The following is a 16578-nucleotide window of genomic DNA, read 5'->3' on the forward strand; positions in this document are numbered from 1 at the left end:
AAGGATTCAGGGTGCTAGCTAATATTTCAAACTTGTAAAACTAATGATAGTCTCCCCTATTGCTGAGGGGAAACTGGGGTCTCTGACCAGAACAGAACTTAGGAGTCCCGTGGGATTGACACTGAGTGAATGTGGCCCAGGCTCCTGTGCTCAAATGCTGGGCAACTTTCCCTTGGTGGGGGGAGTAAGACTGAGCTTGGGAGTGCCGCGCATGCAAATACGTAGTCTGCGGCACACTGGGACACACTACATGACCGCCACACATCAGAAGTGAGGCAGCGGGACTTGCTGCTCCGCAAGGACCCGAGACCAGTGGTTCGGGGCCTGCCAGGACATTCTGAAGCTGTCCCAACAAGAAAAATATTCAAGGCACTTGCCAATGCCTTGGGGTTCTTCCCTGGGGCTTGCTGAGTTTTCCAGAGGGGAGGGGACCATCCCTAACCCCTCCCCTATGAACAAGCCAGCAAACTCCCACCTCTTCCTACCCCCCAAGTGACTTTAATGTTTAGGGAACAAGAAGTTTCATTACCAAAAAGAGCCTGCTAAAAGCCCAGGGCTCATTAAGTGGATTGCAGTCTTAGGCAGGCCCCCTTGGGCACCCTGAACTGATTCCAGGAGAGTGCAATTAGTGGATCTGCCAGTGGGACCTCATCCTGACAGGTTTAATGCAGGAGGACCTAGGGAAGGCGGGAGGGACCGGCTGCCTGTGGCTCTTTGGGAATCTGCTTCATCTGTCATGGAAGCCAGGCTTGGGAGGTTTTTGTAACAGGCATGGAGTTAGTCAATGTGCAGCTCAGATTTTTGTCTCTGCCAGTACATGATGTTTGGGTGTCTTTAAGCTTCCTCTATTTCACCTACAACATTCACTCTCAAGTCTGCTCCTGCAGGGCACACCAAGTGGGCCGCAGAAAAACTCTCTCTCAGGATGCTCGTGGCGCAGGAGGGAGAGTGGCTAGCTCCCTCGAGGAGCACCATGCTGGCCTCTGCCTTCTCCTTAACTTGAGGGAAGACCCAAGCTGCAGAGGAGAGCCAGGAGGAGCCCCAAGGGAGGTGCTTCAGCTATTCCCACTGGAGGCTTTCTAAGGCAGCTAGAAGTGGCGGTTGAGAGAAGAGGCCCCCCTCCAGTCAGGGGGCCATGAGAATCCCAGGCAAAGGCAGCTAACCTTTAGGCTCAGCATAGCGTCATGTCTACCTAGAGGCTGGAATAATAAAGCCTCAGTCACTGAGACAGGAAGGGATGAGGTCATCCGCCTGGACGCCCTGCCAGGAGAGGCTCGCTGCCTCCAACATGTGTTCCTGAAGCTCATGCCTGCCCAGGTCTCAGCACCTCCACTGATGGAGCTCCCTGCTCCCTCCTCTGGGTTAGTTTGCAGCAAGAAGCCTCTCTTCTCCACTTTGCAACCTCTAAGAGCTTCCTCCCACATGGAGGGACTGTCATTTGGCTCCTGCTCCCTTTTCCCTGCCTTTCTTCTGACTCTCTCTTCGTGCCCTACCTCCCTTTCCCAGAGAACCATGTTCCTGACCTCCTTATTCCCAGCAGGACCTCAAGCCCAGAGCACCCACAACTTCTGACTGCTGGCCGCCCTCTGTTCCCCTCCTGACCCATCCCCTGGGGACTCCGAGGACACTTCCCCGGGAGAGGCTCTCCGAAGCCTCGCCAAGCAGCGCCTCTGGACCCCTCTAACACTGACACAGCCCGCAGCCTGCCCTGTGGGGCCTCAGCGTCCTGCCTCTTCCCCAGTTAGTGTAGGGCTCTGTGCTCTGAACTCCTCTGACCTCCAGAAAACCATCTCCCCACCCTCACCCCCAATAACAGATCCCAGCTCGACATGTGAAGCCGGCAATGCTAAGGTCCTACTTTGGAACCCAACACTTTGTCCAAGAAAACTCCAAATGCATTTAAAGCAAGAATTTCTTAGCTTTGGGGGATCATGAGCCTATCTGAGAACCTAAACAAGCTATAGTCTCTCTCTCTAGAAAAACGCATACACACATAGAACTCTGCTTTTAGGGGTTTAATGGACCCCCTAAACCTCATCCATGGTCATGGACTCAGGTAAAGAACGCTTGGTCTAAAGGGAAGGAGATTCTTGCCATGCCCCAGAAGAATGTTTAAGCATGAACCTTCTGGAAGAAGATGAGGTGAGACAAAAGACAGTAACTGAGAGGAATTTGGGGGTTGTTCCCATATTTCCAGCAAAATATAATAGAAAAAAGAAAACTCCTAAAAGCATCTGGTTTAAAACTCTGTAAATCAAGTTTAGGGCTTGATTTATAACAGCCTTAAGTCCAAGACCTACCATGCTTCATATAAGATCTAGTTAGGACTGAGATCTATTGGGAGTCCTGGTTTACCAAGGACTGGGCATGTGTGAAAGAAGACACAAGAGGTCTCTGTTAACTAAGAAGAAGCTAAGACTTTCCCGGGGGGTGCTGGGTGGGATGGGGCAGGGCGGCCTCCCTGAGAGTTTCCAGGAATCTCTCAAGCAGTCTTGACTGGAGTCCTTTCCATCATGGTTAGACATCCCAGATTTACTCCTGACCTCAAAGCCATATCCCACTGATCCCTCCACCTCTTACAGCTTTCTAGAAGGATCCTTGAAACACTACGGCCACTTGCACTCACTGCTCTAGGCTTACACTGGCATCAAACTTCCAAGCTTTCTCTCAAACCTACACACATCATCCCCACTGCAGATCAAAGCTGCTGGAATCCAAAGCTGGTTACCAGACAAGGGCTGGGGACCCTACATTAGAGGATGCATGGTTCCTTAAGATCACTTAACAGCAATTCACTTGTCCATGCTATGGGCCTCCCTGCAGGGGAAGTTCCACTCCTATTAAAAGAGCTTATTGGGTATGCAAAACATCCAAGTTTCCTTGGCTATGGTGGGAAAGACACAGCAAAATGTTGGTGTCTGCCCTTCCTCTGGGCTGTTTTAGTGGCTGTCCCATTGACTCCTGCCCCCAGGGATAAGGAAACTGACTAAAGCCAGGGCCCCACTGGACTGGCCTCCATGAATCTTCTCCCACATTGCGAGGTGGCAGGTGCCGCCCTTCTCTACAGCACTTTCAGTTTTGCTTCTGCGGCCTGAGCCCCGCCAGGCCTTGGCTGCAACGCACAGCTGGGGAGCCAGCTCCATTTACCACAAGGAAACTTGCTTCAGCCAAGATCTTGGGCCCAGTTCTGCTGTCTCAAGCAGTTTTAAAGAAGGTGAGGTGTTACGGCCTAGAGGCTCTAGCCAAACTAAGCAGACCAACTGAGTTCCATTTGGACTCCGGTCCAAGCCCCGCCAGCTGTGCAGGAGGGTGGGGCTGGGAAATGCCAAGTCAGCCACATTCCAGCCTCTTCCTTGCAAGGCCATCAACAAGTAACCAGCAACCACACTGGGCAGGAAGGAGGAAGCCACAACACAGATGGTCTCTCCTTGGGGGACCCGTGAAGGGCCAGGAGGTTCATGTGGCCCATCTGACCTCCTCTCAAAGCTGCCTTTCTCTAGAGGGAGTGGAAAAAGGAGAGGATTCCCCTGCTCACGAAGATTCTTCCAGCTCAGATCTCAGAACTCTTCCTTGGGGGCTGATAAAGGCTAACGGGTACCATGAGATGACTGATCTAAGGGAGAGCTCTTTCCTGGTGGGAAGGACCACAGGGAAAATTCAGTCATCCAACAGACCTTCACTGAGGATAGCTGCCATGCAATGATACTGCAGGCTGCCCCTGCCATGCACTGGCCACAGATGGGTCTGTGGACACCCCATTCGACTTTGCCTATTTTTAGATTTGGGTGACACTGCTTTCTGTCTCCCCAAACCCCAAATCAGGCTAGAAAACCAGAAAAGGAAGTAGACACCTTGTTCTCTTCCATTCCCTCCATCTAAGAAGTCTTCAAATCCTATTGATTTCATCACTGAAGCTTCAGTAAATCATTCCTTCCCCCAGAGCTTTAGTCCATGCTTCCTCTGACCATTGCTGTAGCCTTCCTGCCTCATCTGGTTCCCCTCCTGTCTGGCTTCCATAGAAATGCCCATGGAATCATGTGGCCCCCTGCTGCCCTCATTGGCATGAATCACAAGGCCCAGTATGATCTGGGCTCTGCCCAGCTCTATAGCCTCATCTCCTGTCTGTCCAGGGCCTGCCTCCCAAATAGAAACCATACTTCTTGCAATTCCTTCCATAAGCCCTACCTGATTCATACCCCACTATCCCCAGGGCCTCCTCTGCTGGGATGCCCTTACCCCCTGGTCCATCCAGGTCGGGGCACTTTCCCATTTGTAAGTGAAACTGTGGCTCAAATGTCACCTCCTGTGTAAAGCTTTCCCTCGCAGGCCTTCCCTCCCCCCGAGACTCTGCAGCACTGCCTCTATGATCATACTGACTTTATAGTGCAATTACTTGATTAGAAATCTCTTCTTCCAGGAGCTCCCCCAAGCCAGGATTTATACCCTTGTCCTGAAATGTCTCCAGTACCCAGCATAGAGCTTATAGGAAGGGAGAGCGAAGGTACAAGAGTTTGTGCAAAACTAAAATCTCCATTCCTGAAAGGTGGTAGGCAGTGGGGAAGACACCCTCTTTTCTGCATTGCCCAAGCATCCTCCCTGTCCCTTCTTCCCACTGTCCCTGGGTGGGACAGTTTCCTACTGGCCTCAGCTGGTGCCCAGCTTTAATTGCCGGACCTTGAGAGGATGCAAGAGAGACTAGAATTGACTTTCTGGACCCTCTCATGTGTACCAAGATAAAGATGTCTTATCAAAACATATTTCTCTATCAGACAGTGGTCCATCCACCTATCCACCCATATTTCCAGCTGTTTATTCATTTAACAAATATTTATTGAGCATCTACTATGGGGCCAAGCACTAGTTTGAGTTCTGGGAATACAGCAAGAAAGAAGGCAGAAAATGTTCCTTCTCTGATAGAACTTAAATTTTCATCGGGTGGGGTGAGACAGACAATAAACAAAAGAGCAAAATATATATAAAAAAGATAGTGGTAAGAATTAGGCTGAGAATTAAAAAGAGGTGTGGCGATAGAGGGTAACTGAGCAGCTCCTTTAGACTAGGTATTGTCTGAGAAGGTGACATTTAAATGGACAAGCAAAGGCCAGTCACAGGAAGACCGGGGATCATGGTGCTTCTTTGTCACCAGGGCTCTAGAGCTCCAGGCTTAAGGAGCAGCTGGCAAGGAGGCCCTGGGGAAGGCAAGAGCTTGGCCTGTTTGAGGAACTGAGGAAGGCCAGCTGCTAGAACATGCTGAGAGGGAGAAGACTAGGTGAGACGGGGCAAGGCCAGCGAGACCATCCTGCAGGGCCAGGTCAGGTCAGTTAGGGCTTCCTCTGACTATAATGGAAATATCTGGGAGGGCTTTAAACCCAGGAAAACTGGAAATCCTTCTTTCTCTTCCCTCCTACCTCTACCTACCCCCTTCCTTGGTTCCTAAACTATTTCTTGGCTCATCTTGTCTACCTTTTAATTACACGTCCAGCCTCTAGGTAACACAATTACCAAATGCAGGTCAAACCTTTCATTCTCATCAAAACTAAACATGGTCAAGCTATATGAGCTTAAAATGAAAAACATGTTTAAGAGAGATTATTTTTAAAAACTTCTCGCAACTCTAAATTACACCTAAAAGAGAAGACTTTTTGGTTTTGTTTGTTTGTGTTTTTTTAAAGAAAAATATCCCTTCCCTAAGGACATGCTGGTATTAAAAGCATTTATAAACTTCTTAGTTTTTTATTTTCTGTAAAATCCCTGCAGCCTGCAACTCAAGGGTGAGGCATCAGTCATAACCACTCCTGGGCCCTGGCAGTAGGGTTATCTGCACTCTCGCCTGCTGGCCCAGCACCCACAGGTTCCGGTCTTTCCCAGCACCCTCAGCCTGCCAGGAGCGAGGCCACGCGGTGCTCAGGCTGGGCTCCCCAGAGAGTAAATATGATAGAGCCTGAAGCCTTGTCTCCTTAGCATGAAGCCTAAGCACCAGGAGGCTCCCCAAGTGGCCGGCGGAGCCAGCAGCCCTCAGCAGGTGGGAAGCACCCAGACATGGAAGCTGTAAGCTCACGCCCCTTCCCCCTTTTCTTTTTTCTCTTGCTTATTCTAAACATAAATATCTCACACCCATTTTTGTGTGAAATTACAGGTAGCTTTTTCATATTCCAAGCATAAATAACATAAAGGTATATAATACTGAATATGCCTTTTCAAAACTCACAGTTTCTTGGAGGTCTGGACACAAGCCTCTCTATTTTAGACACGTGGTCACTGAACACCCTGGGCTGCCCCCACGCAGTTCCTATTGGCTGGCCTGTCAGGCCCTGTCTCCATCTTCTCAGGCTTAGCGCTCTGCCCCCTCCACAGGGTGAGCAAAAACAGAGCCAGGGCCAGGAAACAGCCCCAGAGTTCACAAGACCGTGGGGGTGCTGAGAGCAAGCACCCTGGACAAGCAGTTTCAAAGAATGGCAACCCATGAGGCAACCACTGCACTCACTTTGATGTGACATGAAACTGGGTTTTCAGGATGGCTGCTTTTGTCCGCCTCTGGATGCAGCACTGACAACTGTGCTCACAATCCTGGTTCCCCACCCGAGATACAGGCTCATGGTCCTGCTGATCGCCACTGAGGCAGCTGCGCTTGGGCTCTCTCTGGCCCTGGGGGCCTGGGCCTGTCATCGTGGTGGCACTCCTTGCTTTGTTGACAACAGTTCTGCTTCTGGACAGATGTGGGGGGACTAGCCCCCGCTCGTTGGTGAGCCAAATAAGCTCAGAGGCAGGTTGCCCATCCTTCCCCAGCACATGGTACTTCCTCCACTGTGGTAGGCTCCACAGTGCTTCCCACACCCCTGCTGTGCCTCCCTCCCTGGCTTCATAATGGGAAGTCAGCCTCACAGACCCTTAGAGATCTGGTTCCTGCCCGCCTGCCTCTTCTGTCTCATCTATTACCACTCTCACCTCCCCTCCGCCCCCTCACCATCCACCCCAGCCCAGCCTGACTGAACTATGGATGTGCACTTCCCTGAAGTCACAATGCTCTTTCCTTTTGCCCGGAATGGCTTTCTTTCTTTTACTGGCTGTGTCCTACTTATCCTTCAAAACTCAGCTCACTATCTTCTCCTCCAGGAAGACTTCCTTCTCTGACTCCTCCAGTCAGAATTAGCAAACCCTTCTCTGTTCTTCCACTTCTGTTCTAGCACTTACCACACAGCTTATCAGTGACTGTCTACAGCCTAGTATCCCCACTAGGTTGCGCTCTTTGAAGGCAGGGACATGACTTATATCCCTGGATTTTCGATCCTTAGCGAAGTTCTTGGCATGCCATGCACGTTCAGTAGGTGCTGAGCAAATGGATGGATGGATAGATGGATGGATGGATGGATGGATGGATGGATGGATGGATGGATGGATGTGAGTGTCCAATCCCACTGCCCAGAGCCCCTTGGGATTCTCAGAAAGCCAAAAAGGCACATGGTTCCTGCCTTCTCAGAAGAGACTAGAGCCACCAAGTGCTCTGCACTCCCTCCTTCCCCTCTTTGGCCCCATAATAGGCCCATCACCCTTTCTGCCATTCAGGACTCGCACTGAATGCACCCACCTCTGAGACTAAAGTGCCGAAAGTCTCCAAACACCCCCTGGACTTGCCTGTCATCAGGTAACTACAAGCTATAGACAAGCCACTCCCAAAGAATAGGGATGGGGCCTGGGCAGAGAGATTTTGGGTGGAAGATGGGACAAAGTATAGCTATACAGTCTCAGGAAAACAACTGACTTCCAGCCCTGACCCTACGCAACCCATCCTTACACTCCCAGCCTCCCACAGCCTCTAAAAAGTCAGGGACCCCACAGTCCCCCCCTGGGCCTGAGTCCTGCTCACATTCTCACCTTCCACCTCCAGTGGGCGCTGCTGAGTTAATGGCCTGTACCATGTCCGTGGTGAGGGCATCCAGTAGGCTGGTGATAAATTCCATCTTCTTCCCTTCTGGACAGCCTGAAAGATAAGGTGAGATTTGAAGGTAGGTGTCAGGTAAATAATCAAGTAAACAGTTTCCCCAAAGACCACCATTCCCCAAACCTCTCTACAAGGTTGTCCTTCTTGTACAACCAAATCCACTTTGGAAAGCATTGACTGTTCAGATGATTTTCATAAACCTCCATAGTTCCTCTCTACCTGTAGCTCACAAGGGACCATCAGACCAAGTGAATAATAATGCTTTCAAGTTTCTTCCATCCCACAACTTTTTGCCGAGTATCAACTCAGGCACCATGTTAAATGTCAGGGATATAACACAGGGTTACAGGGTTCTTGTCCTCGTGAAGTATGCAGTCTGCTGGAGAGCTCAAGCTGCTTCTGGTATAGTACGGCCAAGCGGTCACACTAGAGTGTGAAAATGCGACTCTAGAGGTAAGGACCAGGTACTGAAGGGGCACAAGGGACAAAGACAACCCCCCAGTGGTCAAAGTTGACTCAAGTAGACCTACCAATTTATTGATCCAAGAGCCTTCCTCCTTTTTTCACTTTTTTTCTCACCCAGCGTAGATTATAATGACCAAATCTCCTTTATAATGCTCTCAAATCCTTGGTTTCTCTTTTCCTCCACTGCACTATTCCAGCAAAGCCCCAAGCACGGATGAACCTTTCCAAGCCTACACCCATGTCATTCAGCATTCTGGTGTACACACCACCACTCAACGGGACAGACGGGTGTCCCTGTGAACTGATTGCCAGCCCCACACGGGCCCTCAACACCGCCTACAGTCCTCTCTTGCAGGGACTATTTCATATTCTCTGCCAGTCCTCCAGGCCTCTGGTTCAATGCCACCTTCTCAGAGAAGCCACAGACTCTGAAGTAGACTCTCCCTGCCCTTTTCACAGCACCTTGCTCTTTTCCTTCAGGGTACCTGTCACCACTGCTTATATGTTTGTATTCATCTATTTGTGTGCTCTCTGCCTCCTCCACTATGTAAGCCTCATGTCGGTTTTGGTCACTAGATTATACCCAGGGCCTGGCACATCTGAATTCCCATTTGCTGAGGGGATGGCTAGAAGGAGGTAGCCAGCCTCCACGATTTCATGCTTGTGACAGGGTGATTTCTACATACCTCACTTGGGAAGCCCCTCACCTTCAGGATCCCCTGTTTTCAGCTCTCACTTCAGAGTCCTGATGCAGAATGGGAAGGTGGGCTCAGCTCCCATCAACAATGACCCACGTTTGTGTTGATTAAGACTACAGTGTTCCAAACTACCAACATTTAGTAATCTTGGAACTCACTGGCAGAGAACATTATAAAGAAGGGGAAACCCAGCACAGCGGCCATTTAGAGGGCCTGTTTGTGAGTCTTGTGTCATGCCCCAGTGACAGTTCTGAGTCACCAGGGACAAACACTGCCGTGCCCCTCAGGACAGCCCCTCCCTGTAAGCTATCTTCTCTTCCCAGTCTTGGGGAAAAGGGTTCACGCCCCCAGAACACTGTCCCAATCACCAAAGGATAAAGGAAGAACTGTGGGATTGCAGGGGTAGGATTTTGACCCAATGACTACATTTTAAAGACAAAAAGTAAGGGCAAGGAGGAGAAACAACAAGGAGGAAGAGCAGAGGACTAATTAAGGGCAAATCCCAGACTAGAGGCAGATCCCGCGGCTCCTGGCGATGACGCCGCCCAGCTCACAGACAGGAAACAGGCCCTGAGGAGGGAACTCGTCAAACAATAAGGAGGGGGAGGAACAGAAAGGTGAGGTGCCGCCAACGGGCAGCATCGCATCCCACCTGGCAGCTCCCTGTCCTTGAAAGGATCATCCACCTCCGCACTCTTGGCCCTGGCGTCGCTCTCACAACTGGGCATCACATAGCTGGGAAGAGAGAGAGATGGGGGTGAGGAGGGGTTAGGAACTGAGCTGACCTCGCCACTACTGCCAGCAACGATCTGTGTTGTCACTAAGCCTAGAGCTCCCAGAGCTGGCAGTAGAACACCTCCTGCGCTGTCCAGCTACAGGGCAATCCCAGCATCGGGGTTTCCACACAGACATGTTCAGGCATGTTCTTTTCATCGCTCAGGCATATGGATGTCTCCTTATGTCTGCACCTGGGATCTGTTCTGATCCATAGAACCCAGTGACTCAGGCAGAGCAATAACCTTCTCATCAGTGAACTGAGGTTCAGAGAGGTTAATTACTTTTCCAAGGTCTCCCAGCTAGGAAGGGACAGGCTTGTGACCAGCATCCAGGGCCCAGGTCTTTCTACCAGAGCTTCATCTGCCCATAAATGGAAACGCTGTTTTCCCAGTGCCTCGACTCCCACCAGCCAGGACAGTAAAGCCAGGAGGTGTGAGGAGCCAGCCTAACAGGCAGCTGGTTCTCGTGCTCCAGGGTACACCTGAGGGGCAGGACAGGCTTGGGGGGAAAGGGGACATACCGTGTGGAGGTCCCAGGCAGTGGGCGCCCCGTGTCCACCAGCACACACCAGCAGTAGCCAGTGGACTGGTGGCACTGCACTGGCTTATAGAGGCCCCCAGGGGCACACTCGGGGATTACAATGCCCTCACGAGGATTCTGCCGGGCCTCTTCCAGGGCACTCTGCCTCTCCTGGTCACACGAGTGGACTTTCTCTGCAAGAGAAGACACACACAGCCTGTGGTGACTGTCACTCCTGTAACTCTTCATTGCCGCCTTCCCTGCAAGGACCTGGCCTGGCCCTGGGGAACCGATGGCTTGGCTGGTGAATCAGCATAGACAGCTGGCTTCCACACCTGCCCAGGGTGAGGGCTGGAGGCCCAGAACCTCTCCCTGGCGCTCACTGCTGCCAGGGTTCATCAGTATTCACACCCAGCAGGTCTGGCCGGGGACTGCAGGCTGCTCTTTATCAGACCAGCGGTTTGCCTCACGGGCGGATTTCCTGATTTCTCAGAGTGGTTCCTGCTGATCACTGTCTCCTGGCTTGGCAAAGGAGGGTGCAGGGGCCTGACTGCCCCTCTAGCCCTGGGAGCTGACTAGCTGATGCAGGAATGTGTGTGTGTGGACACTCTCCCAAGCCCAGACACAGCAGGACAGAGTCGCAGGCCGCCAGCCTCAGGGGGAGTCATGGTCAGTGTCCAAGAGCTGCAGAAACGAGGCCCTACCCGCCCCACTGCTGCCCAGCTTCCAACACGGCCAGACAAAGTAAGCTGAACGGACTCGATCCTGTTACACAACACTGCTTCCATCCAATGGGAGAGAGAAACGGGCCCACAGGAAGGTGTCTGCACTCAGTGGCTTCAGGAAACATGCAAACGTTGTCTGAATAGCCAAACTTGGCTTCCCAGAGCCAGGCCCAGGCTGAGGCAGTGTGTGGTGCCCCTAGCCAGGCAAGGCCAGCTCAGTGGCCTCAGACCCACACGGCCGCTGACCTGAAAACTCTACCCAGCCAACCAGTCAACCTGCCTGATTTCCCTTTCTTGTTTGTTATTGTTGTTGTACTGTGCTTTGCCATGTTTTGTTTTTTAATTATCAAAGATAAATAGCACTGGGTTTCTTTTCTTGTTATAAAGAAAATTTTGAAAAACCCATAACCCCATTAAAGTTAAACACTTCCCTCCCTAGATCTTTTCTTCCGCACATACACAGGTGCAAATGCATGTGCACACTCCTACTTGTATTTTTACAATAAAAGGGGTAACATGATAAACCTGTACTATTACTTTTTTACCTACTTATTTATTTATTTACTTTATTATTTTATTTCGTTTATGAACATTATTCCAGAGCTTTCCTCTTGAAGAAGATGATAGGAATACAGTCTTGGACATGCCATGAAATTTTCACACAAAAATACCATTCTTAGAACCAGGAATTTGATATCAGCAACCTAGAGACTCGTATGGCTCACTGAACAAACAGTACAAATGATCAAAATAACAGAAACTTGACTCAAAAGGAGTGGAAATAATGGCTCTGTTAATGATACGCATATAAACAGTACAGATGTTTTAAACTATAGATGTGCACAGAGACGCAAAGCAGCTCAACACTGCTTTAGAGAGAAGTCAGATGATGGGAAATGATTCTTTGTCTCACGCTGACGAAAAATGCTGAAAAGCCATAATAGCCCAGTGATTCTCACCGCAGGGTGAGCGGAATATTTCCTTAGGGGCATAAGAATATCTGAGGGTCAGGAGGCAGGTACATATAGCACATTCACTATTAAACTATAATCTTCAATTTGGAAAATAAAAAAACAAGAAAACTACTGTTTTCATAAAGCAAACACAGCAAAGCTAAACAGAATCTCCTTGGCGAGAGAAACAGGAGTTTTCAACAGTGACAGACATTAGAGAAGGAATTTGGGACCCGATTATAACTACCACCAGAACAGCCACTAGAGGCAGCTTAAGATGGGGATATAAACTGATGGGTGAAACCTGGCTTGAAGACCCAGAATTTTCACTTGAGCCCCTGGCTGGGATGGAGCCATGGCACCTCCCAGGAGGTTACACAAGAGTTTTTCAACAGCTCCCCACCCCCAGTTTGGTAGCCTTATTTTCATACCTCGTATTTCATGCCACGGAGAAGGCGACAGAGGAGCAAAACCAAAGGAAAATGGCTTTTGACTGGTACCACGTTCATGCAACAACCTCAGACAGAGGCTTTAAATTAAGATCCTCCAGGCCAACATTCTAGAATAAGCCATAAATCAGACCAAAAGCCAGATGCAAAGAAGTGGGGGAGGAAGCTTCCTCAGGGGCAGAGCGAAAGATGAACCTGACTTCACACCATTGGGAATCCTGAAACTGCAGAAACGTGGAGAGTAGCCATCTAAAAAGAGGTGGGAACCATGGTTTTGGGGCTGTCGACAGATTTCTGGAAGTCCTTGAAGGCTGTTCTGAAACACTTACAGCCAGCTTCCATAGAGGCTGCACCAAGTTCAATGGAGAATAAAAACCATACAAGTGAGAAAGCTCGCTAATTTGGAAAAAATGAGGGCTAGCATAGAATTAGAGAGAAGGCTAAATGCAGGGCTTATTACCTTTTTACTTGTTTGCATGCTTGCTTGCTTGCTTGCTATTACTTTATGACAGTCCCTACAAGTCCACGTGCCCCTCTAAGAGAGAGACAGGAAAGGTTTATAATAATAGCACTAACTGTTTGTGAAGAGTACACAGAGAATTTATCTTCCAACAGAGAGAAAATCTCCCTTAAAACCATCTTTAAACTAATACTAGTCAAAGCAAATATTCACATAGTATGTGCCAGGTGGTATACTGAAGGGCTTTGCTTGCCAATAATCACTTTATCTGTGTGAGGTAGGCGCTATCTAGTCTGTCCATTTTGTAGATAAGACAGCTGAGCTTTGGAGAGGTCCATAAATTTTCCCAAGTTCACTCAAGCTGGAGAAGGAGGGCTGGGGTTCCAGTAAAGGGGTTCTGAGAACCAAGCCGGTCTTACTAACCTCTAGAGTCTAGACCAGCGGTTCTCAACCTGTGGGTCGCGACCCCTTTGGGGGTCGAACCACCCTTTCACAGGGGTCGCCTAAGACCATCGGAAAACAAAAAGATACTTACATTACGATTCATAACAGTAGCAAAATTACAGTTATAGAGTAGCAACGAAAATAATTTTATGGTTGGGGGTCACCACAACCTGAGGAACTGGATTAAGGGGTCACGGCATTAGGAAGGTTGAGAACCGCTGGTCTAGACAGTCCTGCCTCTAATCATTTGCTCTCAAGGAAAACTATATTTATTTTTATAGTGTAAAGCTTTTCCAGATCAGTTACTCTGCAAACTACTCCAAAACCAAGTGTGTTGGGCCGGCCGAGTGGCTCAGTTGGTTAAGAGCTTGCTCAAGAGTGTGAGCTCTGAGCAACAGCGGTTCAAGTCCCGGCCCGAGCTGAGCAGCCGCTGAGCTGCCAACAGGTGGCAGGATGGCTTAAAAAAAAAAAAAGGTGCAAAACCAAGTGTGTCAAAACACATACTTGCCCATTTGACACAGACCAGCTTCTTCTGAAACGATTTTTCTCAGCTTAAGCACACTACAAACCTTGTACCAAGCATTTTTTGCTCTTTGTCTCAGAACTTAAAGACTTAAAGCCAAATCTGTAACTCACCCGCCATTACAGAAGAGTAAAATGAGTAATAATAACTGACATCTATTTGAGCTAACATCTGTTTGGTACTGTCACTTTACTTGTATTAACTCACTTTAAGCTCATCACAAGCCTCTAAGACAGGTGTTATGATTTTCCTCACTGAGCAGAAGGGGACCCAGGTACACAGACTGGCTGTATGATTTTCTCAAGATCACTCAACTAGGAAGTCACAGAGGTAGGATTCCAGTCTAGGCAGTCTACTCCCAGACTCTTCACCTCTCTACAATATTGTCTTTCAAGCCAAAGGCTAATCTGGTTTTTATTCTAACTTGTATTTTTCTTTTACTTGGTTTGGCATATCGTTACAAAATGGTCCCAATGAATATCACCTCCTTGTATCCATACCCTTGTGTAGACGCCTCCACATTGACTCAGATATGCTCTGACCAATGGAAAGGGAGGAGGTAACAATGTGTAACCTCCAGTCCTAGGCCTTACGAAGACTTGCAGTTTCTACTTTCACTTTCTTGAAAAGCTACCCTGACATCACCACATAAGGAAGCCAGCCTAGCCCACTGAAGGATGGAAGGCCACACATTAAGAAAACCAAACGGCTCAGCCCACATCCAGCCCAAACTGCCAGACACGTGAATGAGGTCATCTTGGACATTCCAGCTCAGCTGACCCTCTGGCTGGATGAATCCAGGAGTGGGTTCAGGTAAAACCAGTCAAGGAACCACCAGTTAACCCACAGAAACATTAGAAAGAAAAAAATTATTTTTCTTTAAGCCATTAAGTTTTGTAATAGTTTGTAAACATCAGTAGATAAGTGCAACACCTAGATTTACTCAAATCTTTATTGATCAATTTTCCCCAAAAGTGTTTTGTAGCCCTCTCAGACCTTCAGCCAATCAATCAATCAATCAATCAATCAGTCAATCAATCAATCGATGATTCTTGCAGTGCTTTTCCAGAGGTCATGCAAATTCTAATCAGTGCATAGCCAAGATGAATGGAAGCATTAGGTGAGATCATCAAGAGCAAAGATGCATCATTAGAGACCAAGGCTAAGACGATCTACACTCTCATATTCCCAATTACTATGCATGGATGCGAAAACTGGACAGAGAAGAAGGCTGATAGGAAAAAAATTGATTCATTAGAAATATGCTTAGCTCTACAGATACCCTGGACCACCAGAAAGACAAACAAGTGTGTCCTAGAGCAAATTAAGCCTGAAACATCGCTGGAGGCAAAAATAAAACTGAAGCTGTTCTACTTTGGGCACGTCATGAGAAGGCAGGGTTCCTTGGAAAAGACAAAAATAGAAGGCAGCAGGAAAAGAGGAAGACCAAACAGGAGATGGATTGACTCCATCAAAGAAGCCTATGGCATGAGGTCACAGGAGCTGAGCAGGGCTATTGTGGACACCACTCATTCATAGTGTCACCAGGAGTTGGAGCTAACTCAACAGCATCACACACACACACACACACACACACACACACACACACACACACACACACCCCTCAAGGGGCATAAGCTCATTCTGTATCTGAGGACCTAGAAGCCAGTCCCATTCTTAAAGCCATTTTCACCCTCTACCCTTCTGAGTCCCTTCCCAAATGAATCTTACAATTTCCAACTCTCAGTTTTCCTAGATACCAAGAAGTCACCTTCCAAAATGCAAGGCAGGGACTCTATTTCAGGGGTCTTTTCATGACCATTGAGTCAGAGAGGGAACTCCCCAGAAGTGAACACTCACTGTTCTAAAACATCTATCTCTGCTTAGGAAAGTTCAGGGAAGAATGACAAGATTTGAAGATCTGGCCTGATAACTCTGAGGATGGGCCAGGACTATCTGTAAACACTTGAAAGACATAAACAGCAGGGAAGAGGGAATAACCAACAGGGCTGTCTAGGGGCACGGGAACATGATCACACATTCTCACACACTCAAGCACGGCCACCCCTATCATCCTATCTCAGGGAGGTGCAGAGAGGAGCCAGGTCACACTCCCCACCTGGCAATAGGCGGTGTAAGTGTCTCTCACGAACCTCTGACTGCCTCACAGAAGAAACACAACAGAAAAGCATCCTGTGGAAGACATGAGACCATGCTCTAGCCCTTGCAACCAGGAAACACAGAGCAATGACACAGAGCACCACAGCAAAGCAGGACTGAATTGGGGCGGGAGTGGTCAAGGAGCGGGACAGGAGAGAGAAAGACCGAGCTGAGCCAGACAAACATAAACCCTGTCTGCAGGCCCAGGGCACCAGTTCCTATGCGTCCGGCCAAGACAGGAGAAGCATGGAGAGCAGCTCTGTCTGCTCTGGCAAGCCCACACCCCTGCACTTCTCAATCCGAGTGGTAATTAGGAGCAAAGGGGAGTGTGGACAACCTAAATCCTCAGATAATCTCCAATCTTGATTTTAGCCCAGAGTTTATCCTTTTGTTCTGGGAACCATTTCTCCTTTATCATCTTTTTCCTTTTCCTTCTTTATTTAAAAAACAAAACAAAACAAAAGTG

At 48.9% G+C, this 16578-nt stretch overlaps 1 protein-coding gene across 4 annotated transcripts in view; it reads right to left on the reverse strand.

The window, feature by feature from the left end:
- The window catches only part of SMOC1 (SPARC related modular calcium binding 1), a 151963-nt gene that overhangs the window by 8684 nt on the left and 126701 nt on the right, over positions 1-16578 (reverse strand). For all 4 annotated transcript variants that reach the window (XM_019641384.1, XM_019641382.1, XM_019641381.1 and 1 more), the window contains exons 8-10: positions 10400-10592; positions 9755-9837; positions 7873-7978 (exon numbers count right to left, since the gene is read on the reverse strand). In XM_019641384.1, coding sequence (XP_019496929.1) covers positions 7873-7978; positions 9755-9837; positions 10400-10592 — 382 coding nt within the window. The remainder of the gene's footprint in view (positions 1-7872; positions 7979-9754; positions 9838-10399; positions 10593-16578) is intronic.

This window comes from Hipposideros armiger, unplaced genomic scaffold (assembly GCF_001890085.2).
Source record: "Hipposideros armiger isolate ML-2016 unplaced genomic scaffold, ASM189008v1 scaffold_59, whole genome shotgun sequence".
Lineage (NCBI taxonomy): Eukaryota > Metazoa > Chordata > Mammalia > Chiroptera > Hipposideridae > Hipposideros > Hipposideros armiger.